The sequence below is a fragment of the Aquila chrysaetos genome, chromosome 4, assembly GCF_900496995.4.
Source record: "Aquila chrysaetos chrysaetos chromosome 4, bAquChr1.4, whole genome shotgun sequence".
NCBI lineage: Eukaryota > Metazoa > Chordata > Aves > Accipitriformes > Accipitridae > Aquila > Aquila chrysaetos.
This window is the reverse complement of record NC_044007.1, coordinates 37779127-37797120: the sequence shown is the minus strand read 5'-3', so window position 1 is coordinate 37797120 and position 17994 is coordinate 37779127. Positions and strand designations below refer to the sequence as shown.

General features: G+C 38.5%; 1 protein-coding gene across 3 annotated transcripts in view; it reads left to right on the top strand.

Annotated features, from left to right (window-relative positions):
- PREX2 (phosphatidylinositol-3,4,5-trisphosphate dependent Rac exchange factor 2) overlaps positions 1 to 17994 on the top strand; it is a 192526-nt gene that overhangs the window by 45339 nt on the left and 129193 nt on the right. For all 3 annotated transcript variants that reach the window (XM_030011505.2, XM_030011506.2, XM_030011508.2), the window contains 5 exons: positions 6068 to 6139; positions 6214 to 6336; positions 8171 to 8275; positions 11092 to 11193; positions 12960 to 13121. In XM_030011505.2, the coding sequence (XP_029867365.1) occupies positions 6068 to 6139; positions 6214 to 6336; positions 8171 to 8275; positions 11092 to 11193; positions 12960 to 13121 (564 nt within the window). The remainder of the gene's footprint in view (positions 1 to 6067; positions 6140 to 6213; positions 6337 to 8170; positions 8276 to 11091; positions 11194 to 12959; positions 13122 to 17994) is intronic.

Genomic DNA, 17994 nt, shown 5'->3' with positions numbered 1-17994 from the left:
AGCAGGGAGAGAGCATCAGCCAAGGTCAGACATATTCTCTCTCTGCTGCTTGTGATTCATCCAGTCCTGCAAGCAAGATGGGAGAAACAGGTGGTGCCTCAGCTGGTGAATTACTGGAGAGAGAAGAGGAGTCTTTTGTTCAGTAGCAGAAGCCAGCCTGAGCAGCTACTGCCACTGCTTCTGGCACAGGTTAATGGGAAGAGGAGGGTAAGCACACAGTGCTTACCACAGCTGCTATTGCTGCTAGAGTCTTCTCTATTGAAATTGTTTTTTTGTGGCAAAATCAAGCAAAAGTGCTTCAGCAAAACCGTCATGGTGTTCTTCTGGGACCTGGAATCTGACATGCATTAATTATAGTGCGCCAAACCTCAGACTGCTGTGCAAAATACTACCTCAATGTATGTGAGCTGAATTAGCCATGTTAAGAAAATACGTTTGGCTAGTCACCTATAATCTTGAGCAGTTTTCTTCCCAGGTATAGGTAGGTCTCTGTGTTCTCTCTAGGATTGGAATATTGTGAAAAGGAGCAAAATATTTTCCACCATCCAGATGCCTATAGATACACTAAGAATGTAAAGAGAAAACACAAACACCACAAGTATTTCAGCTTTGTGTTTCTAAATTCGTGAAGATAAGTGTGTTATCATAGACACTTATAAAAATTGTCATATATGAACATTTTCCTTGTTGTGGGTTTCTTTTTGGATTTTGTCTTTTGACAGTGTGCAAAATAAAATCTAATTCCGTTTTAATGTACAAAACATCTTGCTAGCTTTATTCAGCAGGCTTCAATATGATAGATTGGGCGCTTCAGTTGAACTGGTTTTCCTAAAGTGAAAATATACAGGAAATGACCTTATTAAAATATATATATGTTTTTGCAGTCCACGTTGTTTTTGTTTATGACAGTATAGATTTAAGGATAGAAAAATGTTACAAGAAGTCTGAGAGGAAAAAATAAGTAACTTTTAATTCTTTTTTCAAACAATAAAGAATATTTCTTTCTAGGCTCATAAAAGTAGGATGATTGCTTTCAGAAAAATAGTTACATATATTTTGTGACCTAGGTGCCCTGACATAATTTCAGGACTTAATTTCTTATCTGTTGAGAAGGTGAAAACTCTTCGTGCCCTGGGAATCTTCTGCAGGCAGACTTCTTTGTCTTCCCTGATTTCATTCCAGATGTCAGAGAAGTCATTTGTGCTCTTGGCAGCTTCTTGTGCTATCTGTAGTGGTGGTGTGGTTTTTTTTTTGGTTTTGGTTTTTTTTTCCCCCCCAACAACACACAGAGCAGCTATGGAGAAAATAAACGCCACCAAACAACCCAACAATGCTACTCTTATTTTGATAAGACCAGAAGTAAAATCCCCATAACAGGAACTCAGTGTGCGTTCTCTGTGAAACACACTGCCTCACAAAATGGCAGCAGATCAACAGACAGGCAAACACATTAGGGTTTATTTGGCATAATGAACAGATTCCTTTATAATTCTTTGAATTTGGATTTTCAGTCTTTATGTTTGAATTTTCAGTCCCGGTGTGTCTTACAGCAGTGTGAGGAAAAGGGTAAAAGATTTAGAATGGGGACTAGTACAGAAAGTATGTAAAAATATTTTGCAGGTAATAAATACACAGTCATGAAAAAAGGATGTAGTTATCTTCATTGATACTATTAGTATGGAATCTTCTCCAAACATTCTGTGTAATTCTTTGCCACATTTCTGAAAGGTGAAGGTGAATTACTTTCCTCCTTACCAGCGTGGTACAAAGACCCCGAGTCATAGCCAAAAATATTTATGTCCCCAGAGTCATAGCCAGAAATAAGAGTTTTTATGTCCTCAGTAGGACCCGAGTGGAATTAGGAAACCTTAGCCCTAAACTGTTACCTTACATATTTTACGTGTAGCTGCTCCCCTATTCCAAAAGACTCAGTTGGTACCCCACGTTTTGGTCTGCAAGTTCGTCAAACTTCTAGAGATCATCAAACTGCTAAAGATGTGCCTCTTCATGTTTTGCATTTTCTCAGCATTTTGGGCATTTCTTCTCGAAAGCAGCTATACGCTGCTCATTAGATGCCATTTTATGTTAATGAAGTTTCCAGAAGGATGCTTGAGGAAGTTTAGGTTTGTAATTTGAATTTCAAACTTTGCGGAGGCAGGGGTTGTAGCAATCTGAGTGACTCAAGGATATTCCTAGAATGACTAAGTTTTCCACAGACAGCTCTAAAAATTGGCAAACAAAATGGGATTTTTTTTTTTTTAATGTAAATAACAAAAATCCTCTCTTTTATCTTTTCACTTCATCTGATCTTTTAAATTTAGACTGCTGTTTATGGTACCCAGCCAACTTGCTCCTCTGAAATGTTTCATGGAGATCTCTTAACTCTGAATTCAGGACATCAGCAAGAGTCTGGCTGGCAGAGAGTGCCAGAGGCAGCGGATCTCCATTTGCAGTGCTGCAAGGGTGAATACCTGTACCACAGCAATGTAACTAGAATGCTGGTAGCATATGATGAAAATTTGGAAAATTATGTTATGTTTAAACCATATGGCTTTGCTGTTACTTGAGAAAACTAAGAATTGAAGGTAAATTAAGGGAAACTGTGGAATCCGCTTGAAAAGCTTTGAGAAAGTTGAGGTTCACTGTCCAGGTGACAAAGGTCTGGAATCCTGGAGTGCACAGAGATGTGTTATTCTCTGTGCTTGATGTTGTGCTAAGAAACATCTACGCTAATGTAGATGAATCTTGAAGTAATGTCAGCAAGACATGCAGTATAGTCCAGGAAACAAAGATGAGTCATGATTTACTGACATGTGTGCGTGATAAATGAAATTGCCTTAAGTTTGAGCTGATTTTTTGCTTTGGTGGTTTGGTTTTTGGATGTTTTTTTTTTTTTTTTTTTGATAAGTATGGGAATCATGTATGCCAATTGATTGCTGCAGTTGTTTGCTCAGTCTGGGAGCAGGGGCTGTTTAGCTGTGTCCTTGCGATTTGTAATGCTTTGCTCCTTCATGTAATGTGCTCGGTAATGAGTCTGGACTTTGAGCAGCAGACTTCAAGTTATGGTAGAATTTTTAGACACCACTCAGTGCTGTCTTTCAGAGGAGTTTCTGACTTTTTGTGTGTGTCCAGTTCGTTAGTGAATTGTAAATTGGCTGAGATGTCCATTTTACTTTTCTTTCATTTTTTTTTACAGGTGTGTTTTTTCATTGGTTAGTAATAGTTTATGGAGTTTATCTTCAAAAGCTTTTATAAATTTTTTTCTGTTAGCTCAGCAGCTGTCAACTCCTGAGTATTTTCTGGGCTTCCTAATATATTTTCCTTTTAAGGTCTGTTATTTCTATGATGTGGTCCTCCTTAAAGTTGTGTCTATAAATGACCTGCTTTTTCTTTGTTTACTAAATTTTGAAGAACTGTTCTTGGTTGTCCTCAGGTGCTGTTCAAATAATTTTGGAGTCTTTTGAATAGTCGTCTCTCTCTCAGACCTACTGTGTGTTCATACAAGTTCAGAGACATTTATCTTTCCGTAGTCGCAGTGCTGGATTAAGGTTATTTTACACTGTAACAGAAGCAATTACTTCTCCATCCTCCTGCCTGGTGACAGTTGTCTGTTCTCCCTAGCAAAGTCCCGGAGCAGAGGTGTTGTGTGTGTGGAGTCAGTGGTATCTCTGTGTTCCAGGAAGGGAGTTAGTAAGGGCATTTGCATCATGGAAACCTGGGTTTCATCATTGCTTTGCATTACTCACTCCGCAGCAGGTGAAGTCTGCCAAGGATGGTTCTTGGTGGCAGGTGGATGGAGGTGGACACCTCCATCCCTGCCTGTACTCCCCTGAATTCTTACACCACTCTTCTAGAAAATGCGAGATTATTCCAGTTATTCTGAGAGATGTGTGGCTTTGTAGTGCTTTCATGGGAGTGCCCTGTAAGATTCAAATGTGGGACATAGTGTTAAGGTTTTTTCAGGAAGCAAATCTGCATTGATAGGGACAACAGGTGGCAAATCTTTAGGAAAAACTGGCATTGTGACTACGCTACCCCTGCAGTATGAGTACAGCAACATAACATATGGGCTTTTGCACCAAGTTGCTGGAAGGGGCTGAAGTCATCCTGGGCCTTCCTACCTTAATTAGTGACTTGTGTCTGGGTTCTGTGAGAGTTTGGATTTTCCTGGATTCTGTTTCTGATAACCTCTGCAGATGCGGGGTCTGGGACAGTGCTGCATGGACAACTCTGTTTATTGCAGCTGATGTATACTCTTCTTGACCTCATGACTCTTGGCTAGTGTCCTGAGTCACCCGAGAATAACTAATGCCCCAGCTCCCAGATGGTTCTCAGTTTTGCTTTCAGCCAACTGAATGTTCACCTTCCTTCCCAGTTACAGGAAATGAAGATCTTCTGGGATAACATGAGTGCAGATGAGCAGTATGTTTGGTCTGTGGGGAAATAATATGAACAGAGAGAAATTACAGATAGTAAAAATAGACATGAGTTTCAGAGGTAGTTCTTGTGATTTATTTTTTTTCCTCTCAATTCTAAAGTATATTTAATACTGCTGGCTGGTTTAATGAAAACTTTCAAAAATTAATTTAGAGTCATACAGTTAAACAGGCTTTCGCTCTATGTGGGATTGGTTGTACACTGTACAGGCGATGCGCAGAACAAATTTGCCATAACCCCTGTGGATATTCATAGCAAGGAAGGATATAGAGGGCTGTCGTCCACCAACAGTTAACTGCTGCAAATGAATTAATGGCATTTTTTACCATCAATAAAACATTAGAAAGAAAGCACAAATTGTCAGGGAAAAGAGGGGTTTAAAGAAGTAGAAAATCTGCATCACTGTAGAGAGCAACATACTGCATACATACAGCAACATACAGTATGCTGACAATATGCCAAACTTAATTCTCTTTATGTCCTGGATAACTAGATTTGTCTCTTCAGTAATAAAAATGTGTAATGCCAGTTACATAGTCCTCTTCAGCAGAGAAAGGATCACTGCTTGGGAATGAAAATGTTTAAGTCCCAGCAGAGAGAAAAAAAGGGATGCTGTGACTGCTATCCTTCCACACAGGGGTTATTTATTGGCTCTTTTATGGAATTTGCACCACGCCAGAATTTAGATGAGTTCGTGTACAGCGTACAATGCACAGTGACTTGGAGCTAAATGGTTATGAAAGACATGACATTTGTGCACTTGTGGTGCCAGCTTTTAATGACTAAAGAATATGCGTGTCTGTGTGAAGAATTATCAATGTAAAATTTTATTCTACAGTGTGCAGATGTTTTCAGAACGTACCCAAGTCTTTGTAATGGGATGAATTCATAAAAATTAATTATATGCTTTGTACCTGAACTGATTTATTTCTTTTGGAATGTCTTACTGTACATCCCTTCTTGTTGTTTCCAGTTCTGGAATGTGAAATATAGAAAACTTACTCTTTTGGTATTTCATTAGTAGTATTACTGACTTCTCATTTGTTCCCCAAGGGTGAGATTCTTGGGGAGGGAAGAGTGAACATTTTCATTAAGCAAAACCAGGTGCAGCTGACTGTTGTTTAAGCCAATTTACTTTACAATAGGTTTGATTATTAATACATCTAAAATCTTACTTGTGGTTACTATGGTAAAAGTTACATTTCATAATAGTATCTCCTGACTAGTTTTAATTTAGAAATTAGCGGCTTATTTCAGCTTGTCTTGTAGTCAATTTGTAAAGTGCTAGAGAGAGATTTTGAAAATGACTCATTTTGCACTTGCTTGATTGTAATATCAGCGCAGGGTGGAAGTGGTACTTCAGAGAATGTTCAGTTTCTCAGCTTCAATAATATTTCACTGTTTAACTCTTTTTAACACTATGTAGATAGGGTTTTATATCATGTTAGGATAACAGGACTACTAAGTGCTTTATAAATCAAATACTTGTCTTAGATTCTGAATAATATTCTGATGTGACTCTATATCCAAAGCATAAGAAATTTGGGAAACAAATTATAAGCATCAAATGCCAACAGTTGTTCAAGTCTTCCTGAAATAACTTTTCCCTTATTTGCTTTGTTTCATGCAGGCTTTCCTTCACCGAATGATCCAGTGTGCTACAGCCAAAGTGGATAAAAATGTCACAGAAGAGACAGTTAAGGTTAGTGTCCTAATTGCATATTTCTTCTGTTTTGTATCTGATGTTTTATTTATGTATGTTGTATTCTTTTGCAGATGTTGTTTTCAAATATTGAAGATATTCTTGCAGTTCACAAAAACTTCCTGTCCCTGGTGGAGGAGTGCTTACAGCCAGAACCTAATGCGCAGCATGAAGTTGGAACCTGCTTTCTTCATTATGTACGCTATCTATTATTACATCCTTATTTCACTTTTTTCCTTTACTAATTGTCCTTATTAATTACTGTCATGATGATGAGTGTACATAGTCATGAGGACAAAATATGACTTGATTGCATAATGTAGAGTACTTTGAGGTCATCTCTTGGTTACTGTCATTTCCAAAAAAAAGAGGGGAGGAAAATGAAGAAAGAACATATCAAATGGGCAAACTTTTGTTGTTTCATCACTTTTATATTCACCAAATTAGCCCAGACTGACAAACCGAGTCCTGCAGCGTGGGCAAGGCTGGTGCCTGTAAGTGTTATGGAGGTACGAGGATCAGGGTTGCATGAAACAGCAAAAGTAATAATATACTTTATTTTTATTCTCCTTTGATGCTAGGCAAAAATGTGAATATTTAACAAAGAATTGCATATGGTGGGTAAAATATCTCCATGGTTCTGGACTGTGAAGGTGTTTTACTTCTCACAACTGCAGTACCTCCACAAGTATATTTGTATGTCCTGTAGTAATTGTTTTCTAGGAGTGTTATTTTTTCCTGTTGGAGCAAAACAAGGATGTCAGCGTTACAGAGCTGTGCAAAATCAGGACAAGTTAGTTTGCTTTCAGTTGTAGACCTAACAAAAAGTCTAGGTTTCATTGTTATCTCTGTTTAGAGTCCCATTTGTTTGCTAAGTCTTTGTTTATTCATTGTGGAAGGAGAAAATTTTTAATGGTTCATAGAAACATTTTAGAGCAGTTGAGTTTTTGACTCTGCAGAAGTATGGATCATGTTTGCCAACAAGTGTTTGCAGACAAAATAGGTAATGATGTCAGCAAATATGCCACTCATTGTGCATTTTCTTCCTGTTTTTTAATCCTATGTTTTTGTGGTAGTCCAGCCTCTGAAAATTTTCAGCAAAACCTTACAAAGTTCAACAAAGATAAATGTAAAGTCTTGCACCTGGGAAAACATAATCCAGGAGTGCAGCACAGGCTGGGATCTACCCGGGTGGGGAGCAGCTCTATGGAAAGGAACCTGAGGGTCCTGGTGGACCACAGGCTCAATATGAGTGAACAGTGTTCTGCTGTGGCAAAGCAAGCCAACAGAATGCTGGGTTGCATCAACAAAGGCATCACCGGCAGAGATAAAGAAGTCATTATCCCACTGTGCTCAGTTTTGGTCCCTCCTACACAAAAAAGATGTGGACAGGCTAGAGAGGGTCCAGAGAAGGGCCACAAAGATGGGAAGCCGGCTGTATGAGGAAAGGCTGGGAGAACTTTGTTCAGCCTTGAGAAAAGAAGGCTTAGGGGAGACCTTATCACCATATTCCAGTATTTAAAGGGTGGCTACAAAGAAGGTGGAGACTCCCTTTTTACAAGGAGTCACATGGGTAGGACAGGGATAATGGGTACAAGTTACTGCTGGGGAGATTCTGATGAGGCACAAGAGGAAGATTTTTCACAATGAGAACAATCAGCCATTGGAATAATCTCCCCAGGGAAGTGGTGGATTCCCCAACATTGGACACTTTTAAGATTCGGCTGGTCAGGGTGCTGGGCCATCTTGTCTAGACTATGCTTTTGCCAAGAAAGGTTGGACCAGATGATCCTTGAGGTCCCTTCCAACCTGGTATTCTATGATTGAAATTCCCAAGTGATGCTTCCAGAATGTTCATAATTCTAATTTGAGGCTGGACCTCAGATAATAAACATAGGAGGAAGAGCTGACCTTCCAAAATGAAGACTATATTAGCTATTCAGCTTTGAAAAGTGTTCATTCCATGTTTTATTAATTAAAAAGACAATCAAAATGGCAAGTGAAGAACAATGTATTTCTTTGTTTCTGCAGAAAGAGAAATTCCGTATCTATGATGAATACTGCAGTAACCACGAGAAGGCACAGAAAGTTCTGCTTGACCTTAACAAAATAAGAACAGTGCGGACGTTTCTTTTGGTAAATAAACTTTGAACTGGTGTTCTAACTTAGTATTTTTTGACTGGGCAGTGAATTGTTAGCATTGTCACCTCTACCATGTAACAACTACAAGCACACCTGCAAGCAGTTAGCAGGCAGTTTCAGCTGGGGGTGATGTTTCCAGAGGAACAGGTTGTGTACGTCATATTTTCACTGCTGCACCTGGATCCATGCATAATACAGCATTAGGCAGAGTGCCTTGAACTTGCTGGCAAAGAGACAAGGGTGTAAATCCAGCTGTGTCTGTAGAAAGGAAAAAGAATAGGATAAGATGTATGAGGAGGGATAGGGAAAGAAATTATAGAAAGGAAGCTGAAAGACTCATCAGAACTTCTGAAGAGAAGGTCCATGTTCTGGTACTGTAGCCACAGCTGTGCCAGACAGAAAAATGTTTTGTTATCGATCATAGAGTAGCCATCCTGATCTTAGATGCTGACTTAATCTGAGGTCAAAAGAAACAGCTACACAATTAGTCTTTCACTTTATAGGACAAATAAGGAGGTGTTTTAAAATGTTAAGTATGACAGTCCTCATGATTTTCCCACAGCAAAACCAGTTTCTGTGTAAGTACTGAGTTTCCTAGTAGTTGACATTGGATGTTAAAAAGAGGGTTCAGTGTGGAATGATTTTTGTGTTTTCCTTCATGGTGTCCTGTGGTAACAAGGTCAGCTTTGAAATGTGGGGCCTACTATATTAGAACTTAAATACCTGAGAAGATGCTCATGGATATGGAATCAAATTTCGGAGTGATCAGACCTGATTATTGCATTTTGGGACTGGAGATCAAATGACGCTATCAGCAAAGCATCACAGATATGGTTAAAAAAAAGATGATGCCAATGGTGGCACTATCACAAATTTGATTTAATTTTATTAACTATTTTTAGTATGCAGTAGGCTTTCACTACTGCTGTTGACAGAGTTCTTGGTGAAGTTGCCCTATTGCAGCTCACTACATTTTTGAAAGATACTGGATCTGACTCCCTTCCTAGCTGTGTTTATTTACAGCCAAGTTAATGAGCATTGTAGGAATTTCCTTATTGTAGAGGGGTACTGGGTGACATGAAGCGCCATCTGCCTTTTTGCTAAGAGTCTCTTGTTCAGCAGTGTTGCATTCACAGTTAAAAACAACTTCAAAGTTGTCCTGTTTTTCCTCAGCGGTTGACACAGTATCCTTCACCTTGCCCCAGATTGAGGAGCTTCACACACATGGTTCTTGTATTGGGAGCAGCATGGCCAGACTCAAGAAGAAGGGGTGAATGCTGACTACAGAGACAAAAAGCAAAATGCTCCGGAGAAAGATTGCAAAGAGCTTGTTTTGTGAGAAAGGAAGCCAAGTGTGCAGTTGTGGCAGTTCATGATGTTTCAGTGTCATGTACTCCTGGGCGCATGCACAGGGCTTTCACATCTGTTTTGGGTTCCTCATAGATTCAGGACATGTCTGTAGAGTAAGCGGCAGCAGTCTCACCTAGAGAACGGGAGGTCTGACTGCACTTTGAAAGTACAGTTGAAGCCTTCTAGCCAGACAGGACAATTCAGGTCATTAGAGATGTGATTATCTATAAATAATTGGGAGCTGAAACCAGACTTTTGAGCCTTTAAGTATAGAGGCAGTCATAATATAAACCTATAGTCTTCATTGCCTTTATCCTGCTTGGTCTTTATCAGTAAAGCTTTTTTGTTGGCAGGTTAAGTGAGATCCTTTGGGATAAAGGATCCTTTAGGCTAAGACAGAAGCTAGTTAACCATGAGTACAAAGCAGAGACTTAAGGGTGGGTGTAGAGATCCCCATAGCGGCACTGGTTATGGGGTATGTACATTGTGAGTTACATGCTGAGTGGAGTGGCCACCCAGTTGTGTAGCCTCTGTTCCATCAATGTGTCTGCATCCAGACTTGCGGCCTGCATCAACCTACCATCTGGCTGTGTTAAACTGCTTTTGTTTAGTGTTCTTAGTTTAGACATCTTGCTCTTTGAAGCTGTAGATTATCTCATACTGTTGCATCACAATGCCTTCTGATCGCTCCATAAAATAATTTTCATTGTTACTTTAGGTCTTTATGTACTTACACTTCAATTCCAGCAATTCCAAATGTTTGCTGTGATGTCCCTTGCATCCTTCGTTATCCCAAATAGCCCTTATTCTTTTCTCTGTCAGCTGCTTTTTCATGGATGTTTCTACCCCGTATTTCATGTATTCTCTGTTTCCATAGTTGGATGTCTTGTCAAAACTAACATATTCTTTAGCCCATGACTAAGGATTTTTTTATTCATTGCACATCACATTTAAATATAGAAGCATGTAAACAGAACACTTTTTTTTTTCTGGGTGTGTATTAGGATGGCCTTGTTCAAACCTTTCAAACCGTCTTTGATGCTACTTAGTATTGCAAACACACCTTTTGGAAGCAACAGCACCTATAGCGGTCACCCTGAATTGTTTTTATTTTTGTTTGTTGAAGTATGAAAGCATATTTTTAGCATTTTATATACTGTCTTCTATTTTTAAACTTTAAAGAAAGCCCGCTTTTAATCAGACTGGATGAAGAAGGTACCTAGGGGAGATGCCTGCATAATACCATTGTGGCTTCCTTGTCGTGTGTGATAGTCAACGTCCCTGCTTGTGCATGTGTTCAAGCCTGTTCTTTTGACAGTCTTGCAAACCTCCCTCATTACATATATGTATATAATTTATATATAGCTTAGCTAATATTGCTGCGTACATATGCCCTTGTCTTTATTTCTGATAATTTTCTCAGGATTTTTTAATAATTTGTGAAACTATTCATGCTCTAGAATTGCATGCTCCTTGGAGGACGCAAGAACACAGATGTACCATTGGAGGGATATCTAGTAACGCCGATACAGAGAATATGCAAGTATCCCCTTCTTTTGAAGGTACTTACGAGATTTTTATTTAGGACGTTATACTTTCTATATAAAACTGGTTGCTAAGCATATTTCCGAACTGCAGGAACAATCTGTCTAAACAGTGAATAATCTCTTTATTAGATACTGGACCCAGACCTGCTCTCATTAAAGCTAGTGGCAAGTCTTCTGACATCAGTATGAAAAGAACTGAGGAGTTTGGCTGGGTCAAGATGATTAGCTCCCTTCTGCGTCTAGTTGTAAGGTTGCCTCTCCATTGTTAAATGGAAGTGAGCCATTTAAGGAAGTTAAATGAGACTGATTTCAGCTGGGTTTGACCATGCCCTTGCTTAATATGCATGGGATAGGAGAGTTTGTTAGTGACATGCTTTGATGATTCTAATTTACCATCAGCAAATGGTAAATGAAAAATATTTATGAAAATGATTTGTAAGAAAAACTGTAGAGTAACAGTAAGATGCTGTAGGTGGTTCTATGCACACTTATATGTTTATTCTTATCTTACTGTTACAACTTAAAACTTAATGAAAAATGTTGAAGTGCTGATAAACCTCCGAGTTACTGAAATTTTTCCATGTTAGGAAATAAAATAATACAGGAAAGTAAATATTTAAAGTCAATATTTAAAACAAACTTTTGCTTAACTAAGTAAGGTCTAGTATTGTTTATTGTGTCAAACCGTTAGAGAAAAGCCAAAGCAGATTCTGCTCTAGAAGCTACTTGAAACCTGATTATTGGACAGTATTTTTCACAATGCATGTGTGAGTTTAGATCTGAAACATTGCCAGTTGTGAGGCATATGCATTTCATTGCACTGACATAAAAACCTAAAAGTAAACATGTTAAAATTAAGGTTTTTAAAACAAGTTAAAGAATATAATAATTGCAATGAGGCTTGAGTCATCCCAGATATCTGTGGTTTTACAGTTCCCTTGGCCTATTTTAAAATTATTTTTGTATTCTGTTTTTTTGAATGAAGGATCTACAGACAAAACGGGAAAATGACTAATGAATTACTCTAGGGGGCAATGAAATGAATATATTTATGTTAAATAAATTTAAATACAGGGTGTGGTGGCAGCAGGGTTAGGGCTCCAGAGGAATGTACCCACGCCTCAGTCAGGGTATATGCACTGAAGGCAGTCCGTAGTCAGTCCATCTGTCAATGGGTAGTTGGTAGTTTGAGATGGCAAATCTCAGATGAATACTGGCAACTCCACTTTCGTTCTTTAGTATGGCTGCCATTACCAGTAGCCATGTGAAATCAGCGAGTCACCTAAGCTATTGTTCAGTGCTCTGGTGTATTGCACTAGATTAAACAATAGCGTGGAGCTAAAGGAGCATAGTTTTTTCCCTAAGTTGCAGGAAAGGCAGGTGTTAATTTTGACATAAGTAAACTAACATTTTTAATCAGAATTGCTATCCTTGCTGTTGATTAGTTCCATCCTGTGGAATATAAAAAACACCCCCCCCCCCCCCCCTAAAAAATGAAGCTCAACATGAAGAAACATTGTTGGGGGAAGAAAGTAGCTGAAATGCAAACTTGTTCCTAAGTAGTGATTGTTTTTATTGTTAGTAATATATTTCTCTGGGTTTTAGTGTCCTACTAGGACACAACACTGGAGGGTTTATTACTTTTTCACCTAGTAAAAGAGAAGTCTGACTACTTTTTGATTTTGTATCCTAGTCGATTTAAGTCTCCTGTAATGTACCTTTAGAAATCAAAGACGGGTTTCTTTTTTCCTTTTTTTTTTTTTTTTTAAATGTCTGAATAGGAGTTACTGAAGCGGACTCCAAGGAAGCACAGTGACTATGCAGCACTAATGGAAGCCCTCCAGGCCATGAAAGCTGTCTGTTCCAACATAAATGAAGCCAAGAGACAAATGGAAAAACTAGAGTTTTTGGAAGAATGGCAGTCTCATGTTGAAGGATGGGAGGTACTGTCGTAAGATTTGTTGCTTTGTATATTGAGGAGGGAGTAACAGTTTTCAACAAGCATATATTGCACTGTTATTGCGATCCTGAGGTACTGTCACCTCCTCAATTCTGTGAAATCACAGCTTTTATTTGGGATCTACTCTGTAAATTAAGTGTTGTCCATGACTGAGCATCGTTGTATAAAATAGTAGGCTTCCAGGAAAGAGAGCAATATTTAGGGTTTGACTTAGAACATTGATCATTTACAGCAACATGTATGTGTGCACATATACACATCTATAAATCCTAATATAACTGCGTCTCTGATTTTACTGCTGTCAATGCCTGCCTAATAGCATTTTGTCTGGTTGAAAAAAATTTGATTATTTATTATTGATTAAGCACTGAGTCTACAAGTTTTTGTTAGCTTGTGGGTAGTCCCTTACTATTAGCTGAGCTAAACTAACATAAATGTGTTCAACAGAATCTGTGTAAGACTTGCTGAGTTTTTTTAATAGTTTGCAAATGGGAGAGCTTTAAATCTGAGTTAGAGTTTTCAACAGTAACCAGAAGAGCCATCCTTTCCCCTAGATAACAAGAAGATCAAGTAGTTGTAGCACCAAAATTGTATTATTTTGAGCACTGTAATTAGTTTATACAGAAAGATAGTTGTAGATATGAGTGTATCATTACATTGCCTTAGGTGTTTTGTATTGAAATGTCTCAGCTGCCTGCACTGAGGTGAGAGGGAAACACAAGTGAACTCCCAGTAAAAGAAATATAAATCAAGCAATGTAGACATTTTTTAAAAAGTCAGTTTGGAATATAATACACAAGGTTTTTTACTTCAACATGGAAGTAGTTCTTTGCTTTTTTTGAATACTTTGCTCGAATGTGCTACTTCTCTTCCTAAGAGAGCTGCTTAAGAGCTAGAGGAAGAGATTTTATCCCTTTAAGCTTTGTGGAAGGCTTGCTGGCAGGAAAAGTTAGCAAGAATAATGTATTTTTTGCACGTTAGTCTCATAGACTGAGACCTGATCTTTCAGCTATGTAGTGGGAAATGGCATTTGTACAGTGCAGAGAAAAGAAAGGGTGAGGGACACTGATAGGACAGTGAATCAGAGAAAGCTTTGAGATAGACCTGTCTGAACTTTAACTGTCAGATTTCCCCAAGAAGTCTGACAACTAAAAATTAGACTATTGACTAGAAGAGTCAACTTTTAAGTGGATATTCATAGTAATAGATAAAACAGCAGAAACAAAAAAGAGTTTCTACACAGCTCTGTTCCCTCCCTACATCTCCTGCTTACCACACCTGCTGTTTCTTGAACTTGCTGTGCCTAAGGATGCACTCTGCTTCTGCAGCAGTGGATTCAATCTCCCCCTGCTTCCAGAAGGGTTCAGCAGAACAAGCCACTACCTGAAAAAGGCATAAAAATTACATGGAACAAAGAACCCCCTGAATACTGCCCGTGACACTGCAAAATTATCTCCTGTCTGTTCCACATGAAATCTCCTGATGTGTGGACGTATGCATACCTTTGGGGGGTTGTTAATTGAGTAGTGTGGGAAGGTTTGATTCTTTCTAAGCGTGGATTAAGCAACTAATTTTACTTTAATCAAAAGTCTTTGTGTTTCTTCAATGCATTTGTAGGATTTGAAATGTGTCACCTAAGGTATTTTTCCTGTGTAGCAGCATTTTCAAGAACCGCTCTTCCATTTCTGTAGTTGGGGTAGGTATAATTTAGGGCAGAGAAGTCCTCTCATGCCAGAGTTCAGGGCACTGTAGTCTTTTGGTACAGGACTGTCACTATAACACAATCCACAAAAATTCACTGTGCCTCAAGAGAAGGAATTTTAGCAAGTACAAAAGCTATATAATTGCTCGTCTGTATTCAGATAAGCCTTTCTGCATTTAGTTGTAATCCTCAATCTCAAAAAAAAAAAAAAAAAAAAGGCATTAAAGACAAATGACAGAGAGTGTGTACTCATGCCATGATATTGTTTTTAGGATTTTGAAAAAGAAAGGACTAATTAGGTAAAGTAAACCTCTAAATGTTGTAATTGAGAGGAGGTCTGGTTGACCTAATGCTTTCCAAAAGAAGCAAATAGCTTAACAGCTGCTTGTTTAGACTAGGTGAAAATAATTTTCTTTTTGTAATTAGCTTGGACTTGCTGTCATCAGCAATAACTTGGAAAGATTAGTATGTGGGAATATTAAAATGCATTAGACATGCTTGTGCAATAACTTCATGATAGAAGCAATAGCAAGTTAAGTGCTTACGTTGCTGAATATTTTATGGCAATGAAATTTGTTGAATAATCCTTATTGCCTATCACTGACTTTACTCCTATTCTTTTGAACTTTTCAATTAAGTTTTCTACTGCACAATAGTGATTAAAATTCTTCTACATGCTTTCAGTGCCTGAGTCTTACAGGTATTTGTCAAATCCATCTTAATGAACACACTCAAGTATAAAGTTCCAGTATTATTAACTAAATGCATTATTAGTCATTTAAGTTAGTTAAGAACTGACCTCAAACCTCTAACCCTTAAAAAGGAATCCACTTTCCTGCATTAAGTTTTTTCTGAGTCCTTAGTAAGACATACAGTAGTAAATATGTTTGCTGTTGGAAATATATTAACAAGCAAAGGTAACAATAAGGAAGGGTAACAATACGGACAGAAGCATGTGAAACATAGACTTATTCGCTCTGTGCTCAGAATGTGTTCTGTGAACTGTAACATAGTAATTTCCTTCCAACCTTGGTGGGTTTTTTTGTTTGTTTTCTTTGTTTTCTTTGTTTTTGGTTTTGTTTTGTTCCCCCCTCCCCCCCCAATTTAATTTTAGGATTTCACTTGTGCTTGAACTCTGAAGTAGTGCCATTGTCTTAAAATAGTATGTTTTCAGTAGAGTTATGTGGTGTTTATTTTAGTTTAGCTGATCAGGTTCGATGTTATCATATGGCAACCACAGGGTGCCTAATCTGGCAAAATTGCCTTGATCTTAATATGCGCATCCTTTTCAAACATAATATACAGTTAGTCCTTGAAATGGTAAGAGTTGCAAAGCGTGTATAAGAGCTAACAGTATTTTGAATGATTCCCAACAACAACTACAAAAAAATCTCTGAATGCAGTGTATAAGACTGGATGTAATTAAATAAACATCTGGTTTTATGCATCGCCTAAAAATAAAGAGGCAAACTTGTTGGAGATTTCCTTCCAGAAGGAAATGCTTAGCACATTGCTTGGCCCCAACTAGAAGGAAAGGGAAAAAAATAAAGACTATTTTTAGAATCTGATCAAAGCATGACTTGAATTCCTATACATAAGTGTCATAAAAAGAAGCTTGTGTTTGTTATGATAAAAATACAGATTCATGGAAAAATGGAACATCTGTTTCAAGAAAGAAAATTTTGAGTACAATGACTTTCTCCCTTAATTTCCTAAGTGGTTAAATTTATTGGCCCGAATTCAGAAGTTGTGTAGGTGGCTGTCTCAGCTGGAGAATGGCTCAGCAGCTGAAGGAGTCTGTCAGTAAAATTTGCATGGATGTTTCAGTGAGAGAAGGAAAAATAAAATTGTTGCATTTGTTGTAAACTGGAAACCAAACAACCCAGTCTGAGTCACAGGCCAAGTTAGTGACAATAGCATGGGGTATTCTGTTCCTTTCTGTTCCACCATATCATCAAGTAGTATTTTAATAGAGATATCTGGTTTAAACTCCAGAATTTTTAGCCCTTTCCCCTATTTTATTTCTGTTTCCTATGCCCATGTACAAGTACTGAAGAGTAAGTTAATATCTGTCATTTCTGATGTTTATCACTGTTAACGAGCTGGCCACTGAATCAGTACAGTCAGGCCTCGATGTTTGACTGGAATTTGCCCAGAATATGTAGGTAAGTAGCTTTTGTAACAAACCAACAAATGCTGCTTTTCATCTTACAGTAATAAAGGTCATTTATAATGTCAGAGACGAGTATTTAGTGGCTTAAGGATGAGGGGGATATTGTTTTAAATTTCTTGCATATAGTCTCCTTCCCATGCCTTTTAAATGCATTTATTTTGTGATGTGGTCATGGTAGCCCACATTTCAGACCTCTTGCCTGAGCTGTTGCCTTAGTGGAATGATAGGTGACTGACTGGCATCCAAAGGTTGTTAAAAGCCAGTTTTACCTAAGTAGCCTGCAGGTTCCGAGATCTTACGGGCTATTCATTTCCACACCAAATATCCTGAAAAACCACATTCCTTGGTGCCAGTGCTACCCACAGGAGAGGACTGCTCTAGAGTTAGATGTTTGGAGTCTTCAATGATTCAGTAGGATAGATGGAGGAAAAACTAGTCTAGATTCACAGTATAAGCCTGCTTTGCAGGTCAATTTTTTCCAGCTGAATCCTTTGTATGTTTTGTTGGAAGATGATTAAAACAGGTTTGTTTCTACAATACTGTGGTGGGTTGGCCCTGGCTGGATGCCAGGTGCCCACCAAAGCCACTCTATCACTCCCTCCCTCAGCTGGACAGGGGAGAGAAAATATAACTAAAAGCTCCTGGGTCAAGATAAGGACAGGGAGAGATCACTCAGCAATTACCATCACGGGCAAAACAGACTTGACTTGGGGAAATTAGTTTTTAGTTTAATTTATTACCAATCAAACCAGAGTAGAATAATGAGAAATAAAATCAAATCTTAAAACACCTTCCCCCCGCCCCTCCCTTCTTCCTGGGCTTAACTTTACTCCCAATTCTCTCTCCCTCCTCCCCCTGCAGCAGTGCAGGGGGACGGGGAATGGGGGTTGGGGTCAGTTCATCACACCTTGTCTCTGCCACTCCTTCTTCCTCAGGGGCAGGACTCCTTACACTCTTCCCCTGCTCCAGCGTGGGGTCCCT